Here is a 26,955-nt window from a genome sequence, read left to right as displayed (position 1 = left end):
TTTGAGTCCCTACCTGCGGAGGTACCTCATCGAACCCAGCTCTACCGCGGGTGGCGCCCTAACCACCACCAAACGAGCTAGCCAAATTATGCCCTTTTGGCCAGATTGTACCGTGGCAAATAAATAATTGTTTTTTTTTGTTGAATTCTTAAAGGCTTGGCCGATCTTTTGCGCAGCTATTGACATTTTTGTTATGTTTCTTACACCTACTGCAATTTTTCAAAATTGATCATTAAAAAATGTTGAAAACTTATTTTTTTCACTACTAGTCTTAGAAGGCGTCATTATTGAGTCTCGAATCGACCCCAGAAGTAGAATTTCTCTCCCTAGGTTAATAATTTTTTATTATTAAGCAGTAGTCAATAATGAACAGCCGTCACCTAGCAACGAAAGATTTTCTTTGATTTTATTGGTTAACGTAGACAGACGATTTTCAATTTTCATAGCAACCGTTGAAAAATGAGAACTCGGATCGTCGCATCGGACAAACAAATTTAATGAATAATTATTATTAGAAAGGGTTTTAACGTATCTAGTAGTGAAAAAAATAATATATACACCACGCTAGAGAAGACAATTTTAAGCCTCGCTTCTTTATTCCCCTCGGCTTAAAAAATGTCTTCTCTACCTTGGTGTATAATTACTATTTTTTTTAAATGGCAACTATCATTTCTGACACTAGATATAAATGTAAAATTTAATTTCAAGGCCACTTTTAGCTATGCCTATTTCCAGCCGTTTTGGCGTAATTTCAATTTTTTGAATAAAATATTCTTTTTTTTTATCAAGCAATTGTTTTATTTGAATTTTTATTTAAAAATCGCATCTCAATAAATAGTAGATAATATCTATTCACTTTGATTGTGACCACAACGAAAAACATAGTAGGCGCTGTTTAGCTGTGTGCTGCATACGTTTTACACTAAATATTTGTGTGGTGTGAACATGATATGAAAATGTCAGAATTGTCAAAACTTGACCTGACCAATATTAATAACGGAAATCAATATTTGAAGTAGGAGAAACTAAAAACGTCTGTCTGATTTTGTGATCACGTCTGTTGAAAAGTGGGGTTATATCCAGGTACAGATTATTTAACGTAAAAACTTCGAAATAACCTCATGCAATTCTCGATATTAATGAAGAACGAAGGAAATGGTCATTTGGCAGTAAGATAAGGGCGAAAAATGCCTGGGGATTACCTACTAAAAAAAAAAAAAAAACTTAATTAGCATTGATTAATACAAATATTTTCAGATAAAAACTAATCAGGCAGAAAGTTCAAAAAAATGATTTACAGGGGATGAAAAGGCAGAAGGTATCAAACTACAACACTTACTAGCCAAAATGTACAACAAAAAAGCACAAATAGAGTTAACTTTATTGGTGATGTTAGTCTTTGTGAGTTGTTTTCCCGTTGGCTTCAATAAATGTCTCGAAACAAGTCAATATTAACCGTTTAGTTCCTACTTTGAGAAGACGACGTGGCATTTTCTATTTGAATTCTAAAATTTTGTACCAAAACTCAATTTTATAGATATGCGCACAGTGTACAGTGGCGAGCACGGAATTTCGCACACATTGGACATTTCACTGACTTAATTTTATTAAAATGAGATACTGGCGGCAGTTTCGTGACAGTTTAGGTGAAACATCAGTCATGATCACATATATCATGCGTATGCCACCTCATTATTGATTATAATGACAATAAAGCTTAGACTAGATAGTTTTTTTTTAATGACGTACAAATTGGCGTGCGAAATTCCGTGCTCCCCACTGTACGTCGAAAAACGTTTGCGCAAGTCGTTCTCCGTTCTGTCTTCTGTGAGCGTGACGTTTCTGTCAAAATGGCGCCTCCGAGAGTTGCCAACTGCGACTGGATTTAGTGTTATCTAAAATTCCCTATCAACAACCTAGCAACTGAAAAGTTACTAGGGAGTGGTCACAATCAAAATGAATAGATTATACGTAACAACATAATAATAAAAAATAAGGGCGTGTAGGTACGTGGTGACCGGTAAAATCCAAATTTTTATGTGGAACGCAGGGAATGGTGATTTGGGCATCATTCCAGGCAAATTAAACGGCGCAAGTTGCATAACTAGTGTACTGCAGAACTTGACAGAACGGAAAATTATTTGAAGAAAAAAAAGAGTGTAATCAATTCAAATAGTTATTTAAACATTAAGCGAGATAACTAATATTTACCTGTCTGTGTTTGCGCCCGAGCGATAGCGATAGCGAGGGGTTAATTTGTCTATGGCGAGGACTAGCAATAGAGTTCGAGACTGACTGGTTAATATTTACGTCCCGAATTGTTTACTAACTTTTTTCCACTCTCAAAGTTAGTATGCCTGCCTGCCTGCTAAGGTTTTCATCACACAAAACGTGAATATTAAAGGCGTCGTGTCAAAAGTTTGTAAAATGAATTTGAACAAAAGTGAAAGAGAAATGGAAGTTGCTGAGGATGCAAACGTTGCATGTTCCTTCCTCCTGCCGAAGAAATCGAAGGAACGTTACCTGATGGCATATAAGTGTTTTGTTTGGTTTAATTTTTGTCAGTTACTTCCCCTAGGGAAGTAAGTGGTTACTTACATCCCGTCGTTAATAGTAACCAACACTAACACTAGGTCAAAAAAGTTGTACCTACATCGATCAAATCAATGTCATATAACAACGTACAGTCGGTGGACAAATAAAACTGGGACACTAAAAATTTAATCTATGTAAATCAGACCATTGAATTGTCAATAAATTTGTCAGTGTCTATATAATATGTCACACCAAAGTTAACCTATTTGTGATAAAGCCTGACAAGACCTTGAACACCAGCTTCAAAGGGCCTGGGATGGGATACCTCAACCGGACATTGATAACCTAATAAAAATTAAAAAGCATGCCACGACGTGTTAATGTCTGCATTAGAGCCAGAGGCGATATAAGTCATTATTAAATTTCATCATTTGTTTTTAGGTTTTCCTTATTTAAACCTTCATCAATTCATCTTTCGTGTACGAGATTCCTTCTACTAAAATTTCAGCTTTGTAAATTTCCGTCTTGCTGGTGGTGCAATAATTCTGAAAGTGAGTATATTTTTATGTTCAATAAGCAGTATTAGGTGTTGCTAGGAAGCGTACACGCAACAAAGCTTGTACTATTGGGAGCATGGAATTTCGGGCAGCAATTTAAATGTCATTAAAAAAAACCCAATGTAGTCTAAGCTCTATTGTCATAACAACATTCAAAATTTTTGTGACAGAAATTCAGTCACGCACAATAAAAATTGTAGTGACCCAGTTTAAAAGTTAAAATTTAATTCCCGGTACCGCCGCAATAGCGCGCCAAATGTGAAGGTACCAAAGCCAGTCGATTAATAAAGTACCGACACGATTTGACGTTTACATAAAAGACAACCGTAACGATATTTTCGCTGCAAGAGGCGCTGATATCGCTATTTTGACTGGCTTTGGTGAACATTTGTTCACCAAAGTCCATGGATTTATTAGTAATAATTAGTAATTTATTACTAATAAATCCATGCCAAAGCCAGTCAAAATAGCGATATCAGCGCCTCTTATAGCGAAAAAATCGTTACGGTTGCCTTTTATCTAAACGTCAAATCGTGTCGGTACTTTATTAATCGACTGGCTTTGGAAGGTACTAGCGGCTAGACTAGGAACTAAGGGATGGGGTTGGCAATCCTGGGGAGTTGGCAACTCGGAGAGCGGAAATATAGCGGGAGTGAAGCGGGCTCTCGCGCGGGTGGTCGAAGGGGTAGGTCACTCGAAGAGGGATATGGAAGGAGCACTCTTCAAAAAAGTGGTTACGACCGCGTTTTTCTGTAGACCTAACAAAAAGGTCTCCAGATGAGCCGAGAGAAACCGAAGTTAACGCAGATATTTCATCTTTCCACTGGCGTCCCTTTAACTTTTTTTCTGGGGACAATTTTTGTAGGAATTGTAGGAAGACGACGGTAAATATTTAGTTCAAAATAAAAACAGATCAAAGTTATACAACTGAAAAAATACAAAGACAAGTCACCAACCGGTTCACGTGTAAAAAACCAAATCCCAGTAAAATGACGGAACACCTACTGGCGGTCATTTTAAAAGGCGTCATAAAAGGTCTCCGCACAGGTCTCGCGACGTGCCGCTTTCTTTACTTGCCAGCATAGGCAGTGCTCCATCCATATCCCTCTACGAGGTCACTTTTGTTTAGTTTTTCGAAACGAATACGCCGTACGAAGAGCGATCCATATTCCAAAAATTTGTAAGTTAAGTCTAAATCAATTGCACTACCGTCCCGAGTAGACATTTTGTGTCCCCATGAGGAATCCGACGTTTTAATCCACCTGGGTAATTTATTCGACGTTCGTTGTCTTTTTGTTTTTTGGTGGTAAGGGGATGTTGTAGATTTCATTTTGTTGCATGCTATTTCTTTGAAAAACGCCCATTTGTTAATTTTAAGCGTTATCCCTAAGTTTCTCCCGGGAGGTTCATTTTTCGGACAAACTGTTACTTTCGAAAATTAGGAGCCGTCGTCCGAACCGCGTGCGTTCATTTTGTTTTTTTTTTCTTTCACCAACATTTTCTAACGGCACTCGACCCGCCATTTTTTTGTTTAACATTGCCAGCGATTATTGTATTCGTTATTTATGTTGCTGTATTCATATTGTTGTTTGTTCTTTGTAATGACCTCAGCTAGTTAATTTTCTTTACTTTGTTATACATACTTGCCCCCCGTTAATTTTGGATTTATTTCATTTGTTCGCCGAAAACCAACGTTATCACAGGCATTTTTCAATAAATAGTTATTTATGTATTAAGGGCGTAAAGTAGCCGTTTTTGGCCCGCGGAGTGAGATTAGAGCCCGAGGCGAAGCCAAGGGCTCTAACACGATAAGGGCCAAAAATGCCCTTTACGCCTGTCATACATACAAAATTTTTTGCACGAGACACTCCTAATACATTCCTAAATGAAAAAAGAAAATGCATTTGGGACGATACAATAGCACCCGGGCTCCGTCTTGGAGGGTCCTGTATATCCATAGTAATAAAACAATGGTTCTGTTATTTATAAATTTAAATGAAAACCACAATTAAAACGTGAAATTTTCAGTTTATTTGCGTAAATAACGCAGCTTAATTATGTTACAAGGAGAAGAAAATGATAGCTGCTGTACACCATCCGATGTGGCAAAAGCTGCAAATTCAGCAGCCTTGAACTTATTGCCTTTAATGTCAACGAAAATTTATAAAAAGGCATATGGCCCCAGGGCTGAAAACCGGCCCTAGGGCTGAAAAGTGCTATTTTACGCACCCTAACGGCGTCTTAAAATTCAATTTCACGCCCACTCGTGCAAAAAGGTATTTTGCGTCCCTCACATGTGTGTTTTATTTGAGGCACTCTTCCAACTGGAACCCTCACCGTTTGCATTCCGAACCTTTTCCGCCAAAAGAAAAACACAACGTAGGGCTCCTCCGCTTCGATGACGATCACGACCACATTTGTTACCGTTTTGCGCAGGTTCGAATATTTGGCGAAAAAAGTAATGATTCAGATCATTACAAAATGATTGACAAATTGACATCCATGTCAAAAATTCCAATGTGGGGTTAGAAATATATAAAACCTGTTTTACAGCTAATGTCACTTGAATGACAACGACTGACGAAATTCCGTGGCCGTGATTGTACTTACTACGGTGTGATCAAGAATTACTGAGTCTGTTGGTAACAGTGAATTTTGGTAAATTTGAAATTTACCATCAAAGGTTCATTTTTGTAATAACATAAACATAACCGGCATAACCAAAAATGTTTTTAATCTCGTCTCAAATTAAATAATTCAGTCAGTGCGAATTATGACTTATGAGACAAAAAACACCAGTATATACTTTTCAATTGTTTCATTGCCAACAGACCCAGTCATTGTTGAACACGCTGTATGTAGTGAGTGGAAAAAATACATTAGTTTTATTTTACAATATTTATTTCATCACTCGTTGAAACATAATCGTTTTGCTGTAGTAAACAATGGAAACCAGGTTTTATCGATGTCAAACTGACAAACATTTCTTGCCCACTTATTATACTGGGTGCCCCAAAATTCGCGGAACAACGTAATAGTACGTTGTTAAGTAGTCATTAAGAGATCAAGTAAAAATGTTTAAAAAAATCAATCTTCTTTTTTGTAGAAGATGTGGACCTATTCGTTACACTAAATGTGGCAACATTAATAGTTATTTATTTAACGAGTTCGTGTGTAATTTTGTTTTTTTTTGGCATGAGTGAACCAGTTTAAAACTCGAGTGAAACGAGAGTTTTAAAGGTCCACGAGTGCCGGAAAAAGTCCAAATTACACAAGAACGAGGTGAATACAACGTTTTTTTGTTCGATGAGCCCCTTAAGGGCTCCAAATCGCTAAAAATCTTTAAAATTAGCTTGACGTTTCGTTTTGACAAGTTGTCAAATTTATCAAAATCTGTTCACACAGGAGAAAATTCTCAAATTCTGACAGTGTCGAACAAAAAAAACATTTTTTAGTATACTGTGCTGGTAGTAGGTGTCTACTGCCTTGACGACGAGTCCGGTAGACACATGTTTATGGTCTAGTCCGTTTTACTTTCTACGGCGGCCGGTAGCAAATGTCAAATAATTTGTCAGATTAAATGTACAATTACTTATATCATTGAACATAAACAAATGTCATTCATGTCAAACGGCGGGAAATTCAAACTTTACACTGTTCTAAACGGTTTACTTTTTCCAACATCTACTCAGCCCAGGATTTCATTTGAACGCGCGATACTATTAAAATATTCACTGCAACCACTAGTGGAATAGTTATATTGGGTGATTCAAAATGATTGTGTTTAAATATGGCAACTATGTACGAAAATTTATGTGGCAACTGTGTGGGTGGGGTAGAATTGATATTTGTATGACATTTCATATGCGTGCATTTGATTTTTTTTATACAGGGTTATTATAAATGATTGTAGTCGAAGCAGGCCATGCCGGGCCATGCCCATGTTATGATATTTTTGCCGCTTTCATGTGAACTGTCAATTTTTGTCGCTGTCACTGTCACTTTTTAGGTGAAAAGTGCGGTGATGAGAGTTTTGTTTTATTTTTTTTAATTAACAAATGAAACAATATTAAGTTGTTTTGCGCTCAATTTAACTCCTGTGTGTGAACGGTGTGTACTCACTTACTCACATCATTTTGATGTTTTTTATATGGAGCAGCAACCATAAATTTTACATTTAGTTTTTACGTCTACTTGGACTACAATCATTTATAATAAGCCTGTACATTGTATCATTGCACATTGACTTGACAATTTTCAAAATTCCGCGACTATGAACTATAAAAGAAATGTCAACTCTATCCTACCCATACAGTTGCCACATAAATTTTCGTACATAGTTCCCAATCATTTTGAATCACCCAATATTTTCACTAGTGAAATATCCGCTGGAATTTGCTGTTGCTAGGGTACGAAAGTAAATATCTGCTATTTTATTGGTTAATATTTGAAAAATGACAGGTGATTTGAATAGTCAAAATAAAATTAAAAAACTAGCATACCTACTGGCAATGTATCTTTTTTTATCATAAACTTGAATAATCAAAATTTTTTTTTGTAATATCTAGTTGTTTAAGGTGGCTTTCCGGACTGTTTGTCACCATGTAAACAACCTCATAACGGCCGGAGTCCGTTAAGGGTGTCCGTTATGAGCGGGAGCGGCCGTTATGAATGACTAAATAACTATAGCAACGTAGATCTAAACTTTATTTTTCAACTTTTTTACAATTGGTACAATAATTAATGTTTAATGTTATGGGACACACCTTGAATTAATCGAAATCCGTATGCCACCAGCAGATGTAGACGAGATCGAAAATGATGCTTCAGACTTTTAACACCACAACACAAGAGCGATTTTGCAGGCAATAACGATACCTCACTTCCTGACATCGGGCATATCTTGATTGCGATTTTTTATTGATTTCATTCATTTATTTTCAACGTTGAACAAATCTGACAAACAACGTTGAAACAATTTTTTTTCACAAACAACAGTTGACATGACGACGTCCTCCGCACACTTATTAATTAATCATTCGGTTTTTTCGATGGCGTCGAAAAAAATGTATTTCAAAAAGATAATTGTGAACGAATCGTAGAGATATTACAAAAACTATTGTACAATACACGTCCGTTAGGGCCTTTACAGCCTCGCCAGTATTATTCGACTCGCTCTGCGAGCTCGTCTCACGAAATCTCTGGCTTGGCAGTAAAGGCTATCCTAACGGACTTCTACTGTAAAATACTAAAACAGAGGTCTCTTATACCAAAGAAATATTTAATATGTACTTAAAAGAATAAGCATGTTAGCAAATACAGGGTCTTTATTAGTATATAAATGATTGTCTCATCGCAGTAGGCGTTGGTGACGTAGTAAGACTAGTATTGCCGATAGGTGGCGATACTGGCGGTAGTGGAAATCTGTCTATATAGTAGTTTGTCTAACGTTACCAGGCTGGCGGCACATCCAAAATTTATGTGGATTTTCAACACCAACTACGATGGGAGAATAATTTATAATGACCCTGTATTATTAACAAAGTAGCTTAATCTAGGTAGTAATTTGACAATAACTGGTTTAAAATATTAAGGGGGTCATTCATGAAACTCAGATAATTTGCAAATCATTAACGAAACGGCAAATATTAGGGTGTCCAGAAAGTTCTGAGCGTTTTTTAGAAAAATAGATAAAAATAAATAAATATCTATTACTTAAAAAATTAAACAACAATTAAACTAAATATTCGCCGTTATTGTCAATGACTTCCAACCATCTTTGTCCCAAAAGCTCAATTCCACGACGATAGAAGATGGACTCTTTCGTCCCGAACGATTCTTATCTTTAAGACCTTCTTCCCCATTCAGAAATTTCGCAGACCATCGCCGACAAGTAGACTCCTTTACCGTCCCCGCACCTTCAATTCTGCATATATTTCTTGTGGCTGCTGCCGCTGAATGTCCACATTTAAACTCATATAACATTAAATTACGATTTCGTTCTTTTTTCATGTAAACAATCAATTACCAAAATGTAACCAATTGAAAATTATTTAACTGAGAAACGTCAAATTGTTTAGGGACAAGTGTACTTCATATTTTAAAAAACTAACAAAAATTACCAATTAATTTTACATTTATTTTATATCGTGAAACAGAATAACACAAAAACGCTCAAAACTTTCTGGACGCCCTAATACAATGCTTCAACAATATCAGTTGTCATGGTTTTGGATTTGCAATGTCTTATCGAGCCTTACCGGGTTTCGTGAATGATCCCCTTGCGGCCGTATTCACGAACGCCAGTTAACGTTAACTGTAGGTTAAAATTTTTCGTTACTTTAGTTACCTATTGTTATAACAATGTTTTCGTATATTTTAACCTACAGTTAACTTTAACTGGCGTTGGTGAATACGGGCCTAAGTAAGGAAAAGCTGAAATTGTTATCATTATGTATCTATATTAGTGAAGTACACCAAAAGGCTTTTATTATGGATTGTACCATATGACGGACATTTTAGAATTACAGGATTTGAAAAGGTATTTTTACATTAAAATGCACTTTCGGATAATCTTATCATTGTTGCTATATTACCAAAACGTAAAATTATTTATTAGTCAGTAACGTAAGTCTTGCAAGTTCGGTTTTTAAAAGCGTAGCCGCTATTAAAATGAGTTTAATTTTATACATGGCTAATTACAACCCTTCCAGTAGAGCTGTTCTAATAACTGCCGACTTGTTAAAAATTGATTTGGTGCTACGAAAAATTGATACGTTGAAAAAAGAAAATTATTCGGACGAATATTCTAAAGTAAGTTAGCAACCACATAAACAAGTACAAAGTAAAATGTAATCCAAATACTTGCTTTTATGACAGTTTTAAATTTTTATTAAGTACACCAGTGGAACGGCCCGTGCTTACGCACGGAGCAATAAAATATTTTATTATTATTATCTGAGTATCGACATCTCTTCACTCCTTCTTGTCTGTGACAAACGGCTTCTTTCTCTATGTATCTCTCTTTCGCTTTCACTTTGCTGATAATTTAATTTTCTACCCTCATTTTCGATATCTTTTTCTTCTTGGCTTCCTTGTTCTCGCTTACATCTTTGTCGTTCTCTATTTGCTGCTCTTTGTCGCTCAAGTTCGTCTAAATTATCCATTATTGTAATATTTTTTCTTATACAATTAATTTTGATGTTTTTTTATGTGGAGCGGGAACCATAAATTTTTTTGTTCGACATCTTAGAATTTGAGAAATTTCTCCTGTGTGAGCGGGTTTTGATAAATGTCACAATTTGTCAAAACGAAACGTCAAGCTAATTTTAAAGATTTTAAGCGATTTGGAGCCTTTAAGGGACTCGTTTCACTCGCGTTTTAAACTGGCCCACTCATGCCAAAAAAAGCCCAATTTGCACACGAACTCGTTAAATAAACTACTGTTACATTCAGTTTTCACGCCTACTTCGACTACAATCATTTAGAATAACCCTGTAGTATTAAAGATTAAAGACTAGTCATTTTTTCTTTCTTTTTTTTAGATCAACCCTTACAATTCGATTCCCACACTTGTTGACGGGAAATTGGTAATATGTGATAGTCACTCTATTAACATATATTTAATAAAAAAATATGGCAAAAATGATATGTTATATCCTCAAGATGTCGTCCAGTGCACTGTAATAAACGAAAGATTATTTTTTGAAAGCACATTTCTTTGTCCATATTTAAAAAAATTACTGGTAAGTGGTGAATTTAGTAAACTGTAGTACTGCTTCTCTAAATTTAAAATTTTAGAAAGGAAAAGTGTACAAACGAACCGATCTCAATTTCCGAGGTGTGGTAGAGGAAATTACACGAGCTTATTCTTATCTGGAAAATTTTCTTGAAAAGTACAAGTGGATGGCAGGTGGTTCTATTACTTTAGCTGATGTGACTTTGTTACCTGTTGTTGATTCACTTGATGTTATTGTCCCGATAGACGATGATAAATTTCCAAGACTCAAGGTTTGGATTAAGCGAGCTCAAGCTTTACCAGAGTTTAAAATGGACGACGAAGGGTTGCAAACGTTTAAATCCTTAGTTCTGACATTGTATAGTTAATTTTAGGTTTAGTTTTGCTTCACAATTAGTATGACAAAATGTTGTAGCGATGTTATGTAATATAAACCTACATTATACAGGGTGATTCTGAAATAAGTTTGGAAAAAAACCGGTAATTGGTGATGATGAGAAGAAGTCATAGACAACAAATTTTTGTTGTAAAAGTTTTTTCGTTTTCGAGATAGAAATTTGGTCAAAATTGCTAGTACGCTACTGAGTTAAAGGTGATTAGAGCTTGTGCCAACTGTGATCGATGACCATAACAAAAGCTGCGCGAAGGCGGAGCCCAATTTTGATAAGTGAAACGTAAAAACATGGGTCGTTTGGTTAGAATTTTCAGGTCTTTTGCAAAAGACTGTATGTAAACGTGGAATAGCAACAATGTAACGGAAATCAAAAAACAGGGTAGCAAACACAGAAAGAGCAGAAGTTAATCACCAAGATCGGACAACAACACAATGACAAAATGGTACCGATATTTTTAATTCGACTAGTACAGCCTCTTCGGTACGCATTTTGGTTTCTGCGTCATCGATCATGAGAGTTGGCACGAGCTCTACTTGATTATCCTGGATCCTGGTATATTCCGTTTCTGAGTTCGATGCCGGTAAGTCGTCAAACCGGGTTGTCATAAATCAATAATAATAATCACCGCTTAACACACGCACATGCAAATTTCTTTTTTCGGCCTCCGTCTAGAAAAACTGATTTTCCATTCGTCTAAATCGTCTGGAAAATACAGGGTCATCATAAATGATTGTCCCATCGCAGTTGGCGTTGAAAACCCACACAAATTTGGAATGTGCCGCTAGCTTTGCAACGTTAGACAAACTAGTAGACAAATTTCCACTACCGCCAACAGCGCTACCTATGGGCGATGCTAGTCTCACTCATCACTCATGTTATAAAGCTTGCGGCTCATTCAACTACGTCACCAACGCCTACTGCGATAAGATGAGACATGAGATTTATCATGACCCCGTCGTATTTCCTTGCCTAGGCAGGAATTTTTGATGAAAGATTTTAGGTTGGCAGCACAAAATGTCAATGTCATGTGGAATTTTTGTACAATTTTTCAAGTGTGAAATATTGATGTCAGGCAAATGTGTATCCTTTATCGCAAGCTGTACATTGTGTATAGCAGTAGATGCCGAGGGGAGTATCAAGCGATGGGTTAGGAACAACAGAAAGGACGACAACGGTTTTGAATATTTGAGTAATTGGTTGACTTTTGTCGTGACAGTCGTTTCTTGGATCCTTTATGTTGCCAATGGAAGAAAAATAAATTCCCTATCCGGTTGCTTTAAATAAATTGTCGACTGAAAAAGTTTTGTGTATTACACGGCTAAAATAGTTATTTATTTAACGAGTTCGTGTGTAATTTTGGCTTTTTTTGGCATGAGTGGACCAGTTTAAAACTCGAGTGAAACGAGAGTTTTAAAGGTCCACGAGTGCCAAAAAAGCCCAAATTACACAAGAACGAGTTGAATACAACGTTTTTTTGTTCGACGAGCCCCTTAAAGGCTCCAAATCGCTAAAAATCTTTAAAATTAGCTTGACGTTTCGTTTTGACAAGTTGTCAAATTTATCAAAATCCGTTCACACAGGCGAAAATTCTCAAATTCTGACAGTGTCGAACAAAAAAATGTTTTGCAAGTGCTCGCACTTGTGGCGTTTTGGCTGACGCCTCCGCTTCACAAACCGTGCTTACACTTGCAAAACGGCATTTTATAGCCTTGTGATACAAATAACTATTGTCTGGAAGATGCTTGCGCTCGGCTTACGTTAACAAATTGGCGATCCTCGTTCTGAAAGCTGTGTGCAGGCATAAGAGTGAGAAAACATGATGTTTGAAAGATGCCAGGTATAGTATTATAAGGGATAGTATGTACATATGTACGTACTTTAGTGCATGAAATCCAAAAAGTTGAATTGTAACATTTTAATACCAGTAGAATGGCCTAGGCTGCTTATAATTAATTATTCATGAAATGTTTTGCACACACTAGGATCTGTCAGCCTTTCGGTCGTTTTATGGTTTAGCGGCACCGGGCTCAGAAACAGAGTAGGTATAGTTTAGCAACAATTATAATCAATGATAAAAGGTGCCCGTCAGGCACAAACTTTAATATTTACCTATGACATTACTCCTTTCGATATTTCCATAGAAACATTCATAAAGCAGTGTGCTTGCACCTACGACTTTATTGTGAAGTTAATGTAACAATGGTTGCTAATGAAGTGGACAAATTAGGACAAATTTTTCCTTTTCATAGGCGTTGAAAATACAAGGATATTATGGGCTAATTTCCATCCTTTTGATTTCACCTCCAAAAGTCCTTTATGCAGAATTATTTAGTGTCAAGGATACTCCACATTTTTTTCCAAACTTATTTCAGAATCACCTGTAAAACTATATGATTTTGTCAATTTAATCACAGTTAAAAGTTTTTGTATTTATACTTAAGTATACGTATTGTATTTTGTATTTATACATAATGGAATCTAGTAAATTCATTTTTGTAATGAGTAACTAGCTGGAACTTTTTTTTTGTTAGATTTTTTTATAAAAAATAAATAAAAATTGTTGTTACACAGTCTAGGACTGGTTTACAAATCTATGAGGGGCATGATGACCAACTCAATAGACCGGGACCAATGGCTTAACGTGACTTCCGAATCACGATTATTGTCGCTGCCATAATGAATGAATTTCCAAAACGGAGTAGAGTATCTATCAAGAAGCAAGCAGACGAAGCAGCAACATTTTAAAGGCTTTCAACAAAATATGTAAAAGAAATCACTCATGGAGATATGGAAACGTAATGAAAAAGTACAAAATTGTAGAAGACGCGTGGAGGGAGAAAAGACTGGAGATGGCATTTCCTATGCTTCCCATGTTAAAAATCCGAACCCTCTAAAAGCACGTGCAACAACCTTTTATGCCCCAGTCCACAATGCGCTAGAATGCTAGATAAAGAAGCACAATGCGCCTGGAAGGAAGGCGAAGGAAGCCATTGGCCTAGCGTTTATATTCAGAAACCTTTTATGACTCTGTAGTTTTCGCGGGCCGGTACACTTATTTGAATTAGTGCCATCTCCAATCTTTTCTCCCTCCACGAGAAGACGTGACCCATAACCTAAGTTTTTAGAAGCCCAAATTCGCGGTAAAAAGGTGTGTTCAGGTTCACAAGGAAAAGGTTACTAAATTTAGTAACTCTAGTTGGTCATTACAAAAACGAATTTACTATAGGTGTTTCATACATTGTATCGAATGCATTTATTCTGAAAAGTTCAATTAATAATTGCATTGTTATTACATTCATTTACTTGTGTGTAACTAATAATATATTTATTTATTGTTTGTTGTCTAAAAGATTTTTTAACCGTTCACCACCCTGCGGCACGGCAATTTTATAAATTATTATAAAATTATTGTTACTTGTACAACAACTTGAATACAACATCACAATATAATTGATTAATGATTATACAGGGCCTTTCACAACTCGCACCCCAGGGAAAATGAGGAAACGCGAGAAAGTATTAGGATGTGTAATTTTAAAGAAAATAAAATCTAGCTTGAAAGGTAAAAGACAACTTACAGTTAACCAATCAGAGGCCCGCGCTCTCCTGGTGTGTGTGCCATATTTTTACATTACTAGGTTTAAATAAAAACTAAATAAAAATCAAATTTGACAAGTCAATGCGTAATTTGCACATACCTACTCGTAATCACCAGGATCTGCCATTTCTATTGAAACACCAGCTATTGATTTTTCCTAAAATTTAGCAACGTGTAACAGGTTCTGTTGATTGTCATATAAATCAATTATCATCTAACTACATATTTAGCAATTATTTATCTCGTCGACTCATCGTGCATTCTAAATACAGGGTGTTTTCGAAGTTGAGGCATTCCTTGTAACACGAGGTACTATATATTATTCTTAAGAATTTTAGCCTAAATATTCTCAGTAAAATATTTTTATTAACGGACATAATTCATTATATATTTTTGTAGTTTTCTAAAATTTTGAATCAGGTCCTCTCTATTTCTCCGCTGTACTAGATTAATAAACTGATATGTGGTCCAGCAATGTGTCTTTCCGGAAATCACTCTGCGTACTTTCTGAACATTAGCAACATCTCTGTCAGCTCCTTATTTTCGTAATGATAAGCCGACTAATTAGATGACAACTCTGACAGTATTTTTTAATAACGTCCTTTTTCAGATATGAGGCCGAAATTTGAAGCACGAGGCGGTAACTGAGTGTTTCAAACAGGCCGAATACCTGAAAAGTGACAGCGCACGAATATTGCATAACGTTTTTCGTGTTTTACGACGAGCATTTCTCTGATTTTTACATGTTATTGTCTCTCATGTCAGTTTTCACATTTGGTATGACTCAGTTTATTTACAAGCTCCGAAGAAGATAGCAGCATGGCTATTGAAACGTCAGCTACCCAGCAATCCAGACGACCGCGGCACAACTCGGAAAACAATAACCCTATTGACAACGGCCGTGAAAACCTGCATTCGATTAAAGTTCAACTTTATGGAGCACATATTCAATGTTGAAGCTCACGCTGAACATACGGGATGGCATTGGTGTTACGAAGTTTCTGAAATTGGTACCTTTTTTGAAAAAAAGTCAGTTGGTCATCAGGCGAAAAAGTGTAAGGTCAGGTCAGGTCAAGAGCAGATCAATTTATTTTTAGAAAAAGCTAGTGATGAAAATTATTTATTGTGGAAGGTAAATATTGTTCTGTTATGATAAGCTGTATAATCTGCCCTTTTTTAGGTCATTTTGATCATGGGAATATCAGGAGGCATGCGAAGAGAAGAACTAACCAAAATGTCTATCGATGACATAAAGGATGAACATTCTGTATTAATAGTGGCCGTTCCTGACACAAAAACTGGCATAAAACGAACTTTTACTGTCATCAATTCAGAATTTGTAAGATTATACCGCAAATATGCAGCTCTTGTTCCATGTACTCATCCAGAGTTAAAAAAATATTATAAATTGTGTAGTGTCGCATTTGAAACCTGAAAAATCGAAACAGCAATATAAAAAATGTTACAGTGACTTTGAGACTGATGTAACAAGAAGAATGTGAAAACCGTGTCGGATAATGTTGCATTGGCTTACCTATTTACTAGAATTTATTTATTGTGGCAGGTAAATGTTAAATTCTGTTATGATAAGTTGTATCATCTGCTCCCTTTTAGGTTATTTTAATCGTGGAAATATCAGATGCCGTGCGAAGAGACAAATAAACCAAAATGTCTGTTGATGCCATTCAGGATATGTTACTAGTTACTAGATATTTCCCTTTTTGACCGGTGAAAAATTAACCTATGTTACACGTGTCTGTTCTAGATCCATAATGGGGATCTTTTTTACCGATTCATCATTCATGAGGCGACCACTCCATTTTTAATTGGCGGGAATTTCAAACCGGATGAAAATTCTGTACTAATAGCGGCCGTTCCTGACACAAAAACTGGCATAAATCAAACTTTAACTGTACCCAATCCAGATTTTGTAAGATCACACCGCAAATATAGAGATAGATATGTTGTAATTGTGATAATAAATAAATATTAAAATGACTTTTACTTTTACGGCCGTCGTCAAGGCAACGGCTGCGAAATTCAATTTCGCGGCCTGCTCTACGCACGCGAAGTGCTCATTTCGCGTACGGTTGCACATAAATATATTTTTGTAAGTACTACTTACTAAAAGATGGTATGACATTATGAATATACAGGGTGTTTGGTGTTTAAGGTAACAAACTTTTCTGCGACGCACAGCTAGGTTAAATGAACTTTTCTTTGTGACATTTTTTTCAATTTGATTTTTTATTATGCTGTAGTAAACTGACTAAACTGTTTGAGAGCCACTGTTCGCATCTGTCATTATTAACACCAAGCTAATACAGATTTGTAAAGGAAAATGCCTTAGTTGCCGCCTGCCGCCTTTATAATTTAGAAATCCGGTGGATCTCAGACAGTAGTTCTTCAAATTGAAAAAATGCTTACTAGAAAATTATAACACATAAAGGGTATTTTTTAAAATTTGGCGTCGAAGTTGGCGTTGGAGTCGATTGAGAACACCACACCACTCGTGTAAAACCGTAAGATTTAAACAGCTGATCCCGTGATCTGTTATCCGTATAGTGCATTTACAATCGACTCTTTAACACCAACTTCGACGCCAAATTAAAAAAAAAATCGTTACTAAAAAATGTTACTAGAATAAAAGTTTTATTTTGTCTATTTCTTTACACAGGAGAAGTTTGTTACCTTATACCCCAAACCCCTGTATTTTTTATTCTTATTTTTATTAAATCGTTGATTCCAAAATATCTAATTTTCTAGTGAACTGATTTTGCTAATAGTTAATATTATGTTATGAGGAGCAAAAACATATAATTATGTACTCTTTTTTCTTCAAACGTTCATAACAAATTATTTAAGAAATGTTAAGAAACCATGTAGGAGATTGGGAAGACATAAATTATTAATATAGCTCGTTTTGCAAAGCGTTGCTATGACTATGAGTACTATGACTACTATTATAAACAACGCTGTGAACAAAATCCGAAACAATTATGCGTCTGTCAACCCGTTTTAATTTGGATAGATTTTGTAAGTACGTTTTGTAATAATGTACAAGTTTCTTGATTAAAGTGATTAATAGTAATTATACACTAAGGTAGAGAAGACATTTTTTTAAGCCGAGGTACCTAGTTTATAAAGAAGCGAGGCTTAAAATTGTCTTCTCTACCGTGGTGTATATATTATTTTTTTCACTACTAGATACGTTAAAACCCTTTCTAATAATAATTATTAATTAAATTATTTTGTTCGATGCGACGATCCGAGTTCTCATTTTTCAACGGTTGCTATGAAAATTGAAAATCGTCTGTCTACGTTAATCAATGAAATCAAAGAAAATCTTTCGTTGCTAGGTGACGGATGTATTAACAGTTAATACATATGCTGGTTCCATTGTTGACCTATTCTTTTGGTGTCCAAAACTAATTTAAAGAATACATATAAACATTCAAACTAGAGTTCTCTTTACAAAATTGTGTAAACATCACCCCAAATCTGCTATTGAAAGATTTAATTTACCACGCGAAAATGGTGGTAGGGGTTTTTCAAATCTAGAAATTCTACAACACAATCACATTGCTTCACTAAAAAATTATTTTCTCAATAGAGCTCGTGATAACACTTTTTTTAATGCTTTGGTTTCAGCGGATAAAGGTTACACACCTTTAAATTTAAGTGATAATATAATTTCAGATATTGTTGAGCCAAATATACCTGACACTATAGCAAATATAAAACAGAAGTCTCTACATGGGAGATATTTTAAAGAACTGAGGGTTTTATATTTGCAATACAAGATCGTGTTATCAATACAAGAAATTATAAAAAACACATATGCGGTTTACAATCGATCATCGATAAATGTAGGATTTGCGGAACTGAAGGGGAAACCATTGAACACATCATTTCTTCTTGCACCGTTTTGGCTCAAAGCGAATATAAGAAACGTCATGATATATTCGCTAAAATTATACACATGAATTTAGCATTTAAATTCAATTTATTAAAGGATACACAACCACATTACATTTATAAACCAGAAAGTTGTTTGGAAAATGACAATTACAAATCATATTTTGATCGCACAGTTTTAACTGACATTCACATTCAGCATAACAGATCAGACATTATTATTTTAAATAAACAACAAAAGCAAGCATATCTTTTAGATATAGCTGTTCCAAATTCCCATAATATAACACTGACATATAACACAAAAATTAATAAATATTTAGAGCTCTCCGTTGCTATGAGAAATCTTTGGAGTTTAGAAAAAAATTCTATTTTACCGCTTATAATTTCAGCAACGGGAATAGTACCGCAATCTCTTTTTAAAAATTTAAAAATTCTGGATTTAGGGAACACATTGGTAGTTGAAATTCAAAATAGTTATTTGTATCACTAGGCCAGAAACTGCACGTTTGCGAGCATGTGTACGGTTTGCAGTACGAGTCGACAGACGAGTATTGTAAGTACGAATGCTCGCAAAACAGTTTATGGACGTATGATACACAAAATTTTTCATGCCGACTTAAAGCACTTGTTTTAATAATTGGCATTAGGGACTTTTTTTGTGTTGGCAACACTTACTTTAAACATTTATTAAATTTAATTAATTTGTTTTGTTTTTGACATTTTCCTGAAACATTTGTTGTAATAAATACACCAGCCCATATTCAAGAAGTGGCTCGAAACGTAATTTTAATTAATTAATTTTAGTTAAATATTGCTTCTTTGTAGTTTGTACGTTGTTATAAATAGAAAAACATTTTTAACGAGCCATCCACGGAACAAACATTGATGTTTGATAGAATTCTGATAACAAATACCAACCGAAACCGATGACAACTCAAAATCCCTACGTTTTGCCGGACTAGGCCGGCAACGCATGTGTTTCTGGATGATTTCGAGATCTACAAACTACCGAATTCCGGCCGGAGGCACGAAAAGGTGTATTATTGTACTCATGTCATATCGTGAGGAAATTCCTTAACATTGACACAGAACATAATACACAACAAAGTCAAAATGCGGAGGCGAGACGCCGGTAATTATGTTGATAAGCAGTGCACTATTACTTGATAGTAATATCCGTAATAGTGTATGTACTCCGGCAAAATTGCCGTGCCGCCGGGTGGCGGAGGGATAGTTTACTAGTAGGAGAGAAATTCTACTTCTGGGTTCAGTTCGAGAGTCAATAATGACGCCTTCTAAGTCTAGTAGTGAAAAAACCTTATTTATTCACTTCAGCTTTCAATATCTCATATTCAGATATGAATTTGTTACAATTTGAGGTAGGAATTTCGAATGATTTAGCTAGTTTACTTCACAGCCGCTCATCAGCGCAGATAATAACTTCACGGACGCTCGTCAGCGGAGATAATAACTTTACGGACGCTGGTCAGCTCGTTAGATGTCATGATAATGAAGTGACACTTTAGCATTATCAATGCAGCAGTATAATGTCATAATTTGCGGACGTTTGAAGAAAATAGTAGGTATATTATATCTTTAAGAGTAGAAGTGATTCTTTTTGTGCCAAGCCCAGAGATTGAAGACCAAAACGCAGTTGAGGTCGACAACTGGACGAAGCACAAAAAGAGGTTCTACTCTGAACTATTCAGGATGGTCCCGATATAACCTGCCAAAAAAATTCTGGGTCATTAAAAGGATCTAACAAGTCCAAAAAACCCCTTTTCATTAGGTCCAAAATAATGGGAATAAATTAACCCCTATCCACACCCATTCGACGCTGCTGACCACAAAAATACCTACCTACTCAGGAATTAATTGTTGGTGTAAGGATGACAGTATTTAAGCTACATAGTACCTGAATCGTTTATGACAATTCTCAAATCTGACAAACTAAATCAAATTAATGACATTTATTGAAAACGCTGTACACTGTGTGCATTAATTTACCAGTTTATTTAGGTACAAAAGCTGATTTTGTAGACTGAGATGAATGAGTAATAAATAAAGTGGTGTTCCTCAATGTGTAAATAAATGTAGAGGTAGTGTGTGCAGAATTGTGGAAGAACTGTGTAATAAGAGTATGGTCTTAATTGTGGTTAAATAGCCAAAATAATGTATTGAATAAATTTATTTACACTTTACATATTCGTACTTTCAACTCTAACTGAAAATATCTACTAACTAATGAAAGGTAAACTAGACTAGAAAAATTCTTTTATTGTAAATGTTCTGTGTACCTTCCGTTGGCATTTATGCACATTTGAGTACGCCGGTACCAATTTTCATAAACAGAATTCAGCATTTCTGGGTTTTTACGAATCTGGTTCGCGGCGTCTGTTACGCGTTTCTGGAGTTGGCCTTTTGTATTTATTTCAACTTCCTAACCAAATATTTCGTGTGGCCCCAAAAATTAAAATCCAGAGGGGTTAAATGGAGGATCGGGGACGCCATCGTATTGGAATCAGTCAGAACCAAGCTCACATAAATGCAGATGTAGCTCCACAAAAGTACAACGGGAAGGAAGGACTCCTTCAGGAAAACGCTCGCCGTATGGTCGCCTTGCCGGTCTTGAATTACCACGTGTTTCGCCATAGAGTAAATGCAAATCGGCGTATTCTTGTATTGTGAATTTCATAACTTTTTGAAGGATTCGCAAATTTAAAATTAAACTTGACAAATGTCATAGGTGTTACAGGTACCGTTGCTAAAGAAATTACAGCCAAGTAACCAGAATTACCTTTTTAAAACCGATTAACTCATTAGCGTACAGGAAATTTTAACCAAATTTTCAATTATTTTTATCTCGAAAACGAAAAGACTTTTATTAGAAACATTTTTTGTGTATGAGTTGTACTCATTGTCACCCATTACTGAATTTCTTCTGGCAGGTTATATCGGGACCAGCCTGTATACTATTTTATCTTCAAGCGGGTCACAACAAAAACACTTATTTATTTTTCTTTTCCTGCAGTTACAAACTTCAAATTTTAAGGCACTAGTAATGTCTATTTCTCTTGTTATTGGTACTTGAAGTTTTGATAATATTAGTAAAGTCTACAGTTTTATTCATTCTGTACGATGTACTTTCTGCAAATTTCCACGTAAAACTTTCTCAAAATGGTGAATGATTCCGATTTGTAATTTTCAGTATCCTGAACTTTTACGTCGATAGCAGAGCCCAAATCGTCGATATCTCTCATTGTCAAATTGATGATTTCATTGCACTGAAAGGGGTCACACTTAGGCCCGGTTTATTCACTTTATTTGAACGGTAATTACCATGGAATACTTATACTACGTGTAATTCTTGTTACTTGTTACATTCGTACATAGTAGTAGTACTCTCGGTACTGACTTAATGTTTCGTACTATTACAATTATTACATGACTACTTATCTTACTGAATGAGATGAGAGTGTCGAGTCACAAGAGTCTCGCAACTTCCGCAACCCCCTTGAGAAGGTGGATAGCGGTACCGTCCGACAATTCCCGAGCGGTACCGACTAACGGGACCGAACACATTGAGTTGCCGCGATCGCGCGATCTGCATCAATTTTTGAGCCGTCGTTTTAACAGTACACACTTGGTACTTCAGATGTTCGCTAAATACAACAAACGTTATCAAAACGTAAATAGCAAACGATTACAACTTACAACTGTTTACATTGAATTGAAGGGCAATCTTGCGCTATTTTTGACATTTGTTTGACGTCTGATCTGACATCCATCATCCATCGGCAGTTGGACACGCCCAGCGCCCACAAGTCTCACAAAGGACGTCTTTAATCACAGTGAATCGATTAAATATTGGATAATAATTTTTAATTTCGTTATTTCGCTTTTTTACAGGGGATTATTTCCTTCATGTGTTTAGCAACCAATTGCGTGACAAATATTGACCAATCAAAACGAGAAAACAAAAAATAACCCCATAAAATTTCTCTAAAATACACATGTGCAATAATCTGATAAAAAATGTCGGTACTTAATTTTTTTTTTTTTTTTGTTAAATTATTTTGAATAAAAAGGATTGGAAATAATGCGTTTGGTTTCATTCTATTCAGAAAATAATCAGCCGTATACCTACCCCTGGTGCGAAATTTTAATATCGGCAATTTTTTTGCTAATGAACTCAAACATCCATAAATTATTCGGTCAGAAGACCAATTATTATCAAATAAAAGCCCTCGAATTAGTTTCGTGCTCCTCTCGGGACACTTCTACTCCTAGGACTTGAAGTACTTCTACTCCGCTCAGAAAAAAAAAGAAACTTTAACCGTCTCTATGGAGATACGCAAAGGCGCGATTTTCAACCGCTTGAAGATAATAGATATTTTTGTATTAAGGGCGTGAAGGAGGTGATTTTGGCCCGCGGCGGAATTATACGCACGAGGCCCGAAGTGCCGAGGGATTATAAGACGCCAAAGGGTCAAAATCGCTGTTCACGCCCGAAATGCAAACACTATTTTTTGTGAAATCATTTAAATCTACCTTAAAGCTTTGAAAAAATAAATTACATGATTCGTTCTCAAAAATCAAGAGTTATGATGTTGGTTGCCAATGTGATGCAACAAATAAAATAGCTATCACAATTAATTGTTGTTCTTTTAGGTCTTAGGGTGCAAAAGGCATTATTTACGCCCGCAAATTACTGTATAAATGACTTCATTTTGATACGATACGAGAGCATAAACATCGAGTAATGCCCGTGGTGCGTGGTGTATACAACGTTTTATGTTTCACTGCATTTGAATTTGTGAACATTTAAAAAAATTATAAATTGTGAACTTGATTTTGCTAAATTTCCTAGTTGTTCCTACAAAGTACTAAAGTAGTAAGTAAAACTACGTAACGACTGGACTATAGTACACATGTGTATGTATAAAGTGTTGTACATGTTTAACTGCATGTAACACAACACACAATGTAGGTATTGAAGTAAACATGATTATTATAAACTTCAAGGACCAAAGATTATTATTAATACAATTACTACTTTATACTACCTACTTTGAATCATGGTCTTTTGGAGCTCAAAAACAACTAAAACACCAAATTCAACATGCTTTATTTTTCGAAAAAAACGTTTTAAACACGAATTCAACTGATAACTACATTAGTGTATAAGTACTTTTTTATTATACCTGAATCATAATCCCTGTTTTTGACACTAAAATGCGTGCGACAAAGGGCTTTAAAACACTAAAGCTTTAAGGTTGCTTAGGTAACAACAAATTCACCTACATTTTTAACAATGATAAATAGACATTCATACACAATTTAACGCTACGCGTCGTGCTCTTAAAGTCGTCACGCGTGCTTTAAAGGCTTCCTTATAAACCTGTATCATAATATACTATTATTATGTCTGGAATATTCCTAATTGAGATTTTTTGTTTATTAAAAATACGGGGTCATTATAAATGTTTGTAACAACTAGTGGGCGTAGTGGTGCACCTAAAGCATAGCGCACAGCCACCTAGGATGGTACAATAATTTATAATGACCCCGTATATTTTTTCTCCCAATCATATCAAAATTGTATTTAGTTGTATTGATGCTTTTTATTTGATTACTAGAATAGACTGATATTAAAAATCAACAATGAATCAACAATAAATGCTAACATTGCTCAATTTTAAAAACATCATTTTTTAAAGTACATAGTTAAAAATGGAGAGGAAAAAATTAGACCATTTTTTGCAATAAACATTAGGTATATATTATCTTTGTAACTACATCTATAATAATATGTAAACCAAGCTTGAGTAATATATAGGTCTTAAAAATATTCCATAAATGAATCACCAATATTTTTCTAGTGACTTCACCAGATCCTTTGGATTGGTGCTAGGCCCATACCTCTCCACAGGTTGGCCATTTTTATCAATGATGAATTTTGTAAAATTCCACTTGATGAAGTCTCCCAATGTACCCCCTTTCTTGTGCTTCAGATACTTCCATAGAGGATGTGCATCATTGCCATTGACACTCACCTTTCCAAAAACATCAAATTTAACATTCTTACTTGCCACAAATTGGCAAATTTCTTCATTGCTGCCTGGTTCTTCATTAGCAAATTGGTTACATGGAAATGCTAGAATCCTCAAACCTTTGGTTTCTGCATATTCATTGTAGAGATCCACAAGCTCAGCATAGTTATTCTTGGTGTAACCACACTGAGAAGCAACATTTACAACAATACACACGTGATCTTTGTACTTTTCTAAAGATATCACATTTCCTTGTATATCTTTTGCACTGAATTCGTAAATTGATTTCGCGTCTTGGTATTTTTCTGGATTTGACATTGTGACAACTGGAGCGACTGCAGAAAACACTCTCAAAACTCTCTTTGCAATATTAAACAACTGAATACTGAAAGCCGGGTCACAACCTGTAAGCCGGGTGTCAACAAAACAACTGTTTTCGTACATCCATCATACTTGCGCTTGCGCTGCGCATTCATCCTACCTATTTCTAATATCAGGGCGCAAACGCATACGACAAATGGCAAATTAGAACGTAGAATAATTAGTCATTGGTCAATAACTACAGAGGTGTAAATTGTGTTGCATAAGCAGAAAGCCATTCTTTTCACAAAATTACAAACATTGAAAAAACACAAAGTTAGACTATAATTTTTGAAGAGAATCCACTTGATATCTTTTCATTTTGGTCCTGGGATCTTTTCTTTTATGAACTTCCACAAAGGATGGACATCTTTACCATTAACTTTAATCTATTCAAACAGTAAAATAACATTCCTTGATTCAGCAAATTTACATGTTTTCTCAGAATCACCAGGTTCTTAATCACCAAACTGATTGCATGAAAATGCCAAAATCCGAACGCCTTTAGGCACTTTATTGACGGAAATCAAATAGTGTCTCCAACGTTAAAAAAAATTATGGCCCCCCATTATGCCAAAACAACGTGAACGAAGTTTATTCACTTATTCACATAATTTTGATTATTTTCATCTGGAGCGGCGACCATAAATTTTACATTCAGTTTTTTCACCAACTTGGACTAGTTACAATCATTTATATTTATAATGAACCTGTAAATTTAATATCAACATCATCAACAGGGGAAAACTCATACCGCCATACAATGATGTTGTAACGATATAGAGTGGAACACTTTAAGAACAACATGTTGAGTCATCAATTGAGGTTGGAAAATATGCACTTCAGAGAGGTTATGTTGTGGGGGCTCCCTATTGTCGTATTGTCTCTATCTGAAGTCAAAAAGACAAAAAGCTACGCCGTAAATTACTGCAATACGATCGAATTTTGGTAAATATAAAATTGATCAATGACATCGAAGAACAAATATTGTTTCCAGGATGAAGATTATATTTATTACTAACTAGAACTAGCTCAAACATTGTGCAAAAGGGTTATAGATGAGGAGCTCCATTCGTATTCTTTATAAAAACTAGAGTAAACTTCGAAATGTCTGCCTTCAGCTTCCAAACATAATGTTACGCTTCATGTTTTCAAATGACCTTTGCAAAGTCGGGATCTGTACGATCTGCATTATGACTGCTGCGCTGTAACATCTCGGGAGACTTTGCTAACCTAAATTTGTTGGCAGTGACACGGACAGTGACAACTCTATCTAATCTGTCAGATCCTCAGACCTACAAAGCCGACAAGCAAACTGGTAATTTTTTGAAACCTGGCAACCACCTTTATTTTTAGAAATACCTGGTGCTGAACCTTTCGGGATTGGTGGATTTAAAAACCTATTAACTCTGTTATGCCTCTGTTGGCCCTATATAAAGTGTATGGAATAAATAACCTAACAAATACATACAGGGTGTCTCAAAATTCGCGAATTCCGAATTCAGAGCGTTGTAGGGATCACTTCAGTAGTCGAAATATGGAAATTAAAAAAAATCGGGACTCCCCCACAAAGATACATTGGTCTGAAGGTGCACTCTTTGAACTGTGTTTTCTTCAAATACAGGCTGAAAAGTTCAGTGTTTATTGTTATTTATAGTGTAGATGATTGTGGCAAATAATAACGTAATACAATTTTTTTGAAAAATAGCTTTATTTTGGAGTAAAAAAATCTTAAATTTTTGTAATTTTTCTTAAAAATGGAACAGCAACGTAGCTAGAATAGTATTTTGTCACTGTG

At 35.4% G+C, this 26,955-nt stretch overlaps 2 protein-coding genes and 1 long non-coding RNA gene across 3 annotated transcripts; 2 read left to right on the top strand and 1 right to left on the bottom strand.

Annotated features, from left to right (window-relative positions):
* The first annotated feature begins 8,144 nt into the window (after positions 1-8,144).
* On the top strand, positions 8,145-14,562 carry LOC138130074 (glutathione S-transferase 1-like). Its single transcript, XM_069046435.1, has 3 exons — positions 8,145-9,905; positions 10,637-10,837; positions 10,893-14,562. Exons 1-3 carry the CDS (start codon positions 9,765-9,767, stop codon positions 11,196-11,198), a joined length of 648 nt encoding a protein of 215 aa, XP_068902536.1. The 5' UTR covers positions 8,145-9,764; the 3' UTR covers positions 11,199-14,562.
* Positions 14,563-15,616: 1,054 nt separating this feature from the next.
* Positions 15,617-16,821, top strand: LOC138130083 (uncharacterized). Its single transcript, XR_011159494.1, has 2 exons — positions 15,617-15,955; positions 16,004-16,821. It is a non-coding gene; the product is annotated as an uncharacterized lncRNA (long non-coding RNA).
* A 7,034-nt stretch (positions 16,822-23,855) lies between these two features.
* On the bottom strand, positions 23,856-25,259 carry LOC138130856 (uncharacterized). The gene has a single exon (XM_069047551.1). It carries the CDS (start codon positions 25,239-25,241, stop codon positions 24,609-24,611), a length of 633 nt encoding a protein of 210 aa, XP_068903652.1. The 5' UTR covers positions 25,242-25,259; the 3' UTR covers positions 23,856-24,608.
* Positions 25,260-26,955: the final 1,696 nt, after the last annotated feature.

The sequence above is a fragment of the Tenebrio molitor genome, chromosome 1, assembly GCF_963966145.1.
Source record: "Tenebrio molitor chromosome 1, icTenMoli1.1, whole genome shotgun sequence".
In the NCBI taxonomy this organism is placed as follows: Eukaryota; Metazoa; Arthropoda; class Insecta; order Coleoptera; family Tenebrionidae; genus Tenebrio; species Tenebrio molitor.
Note: the sequence above shows the minus strand (reverse complement) of the source record. Positions and strands in the feature narration are given on the sequence as shown.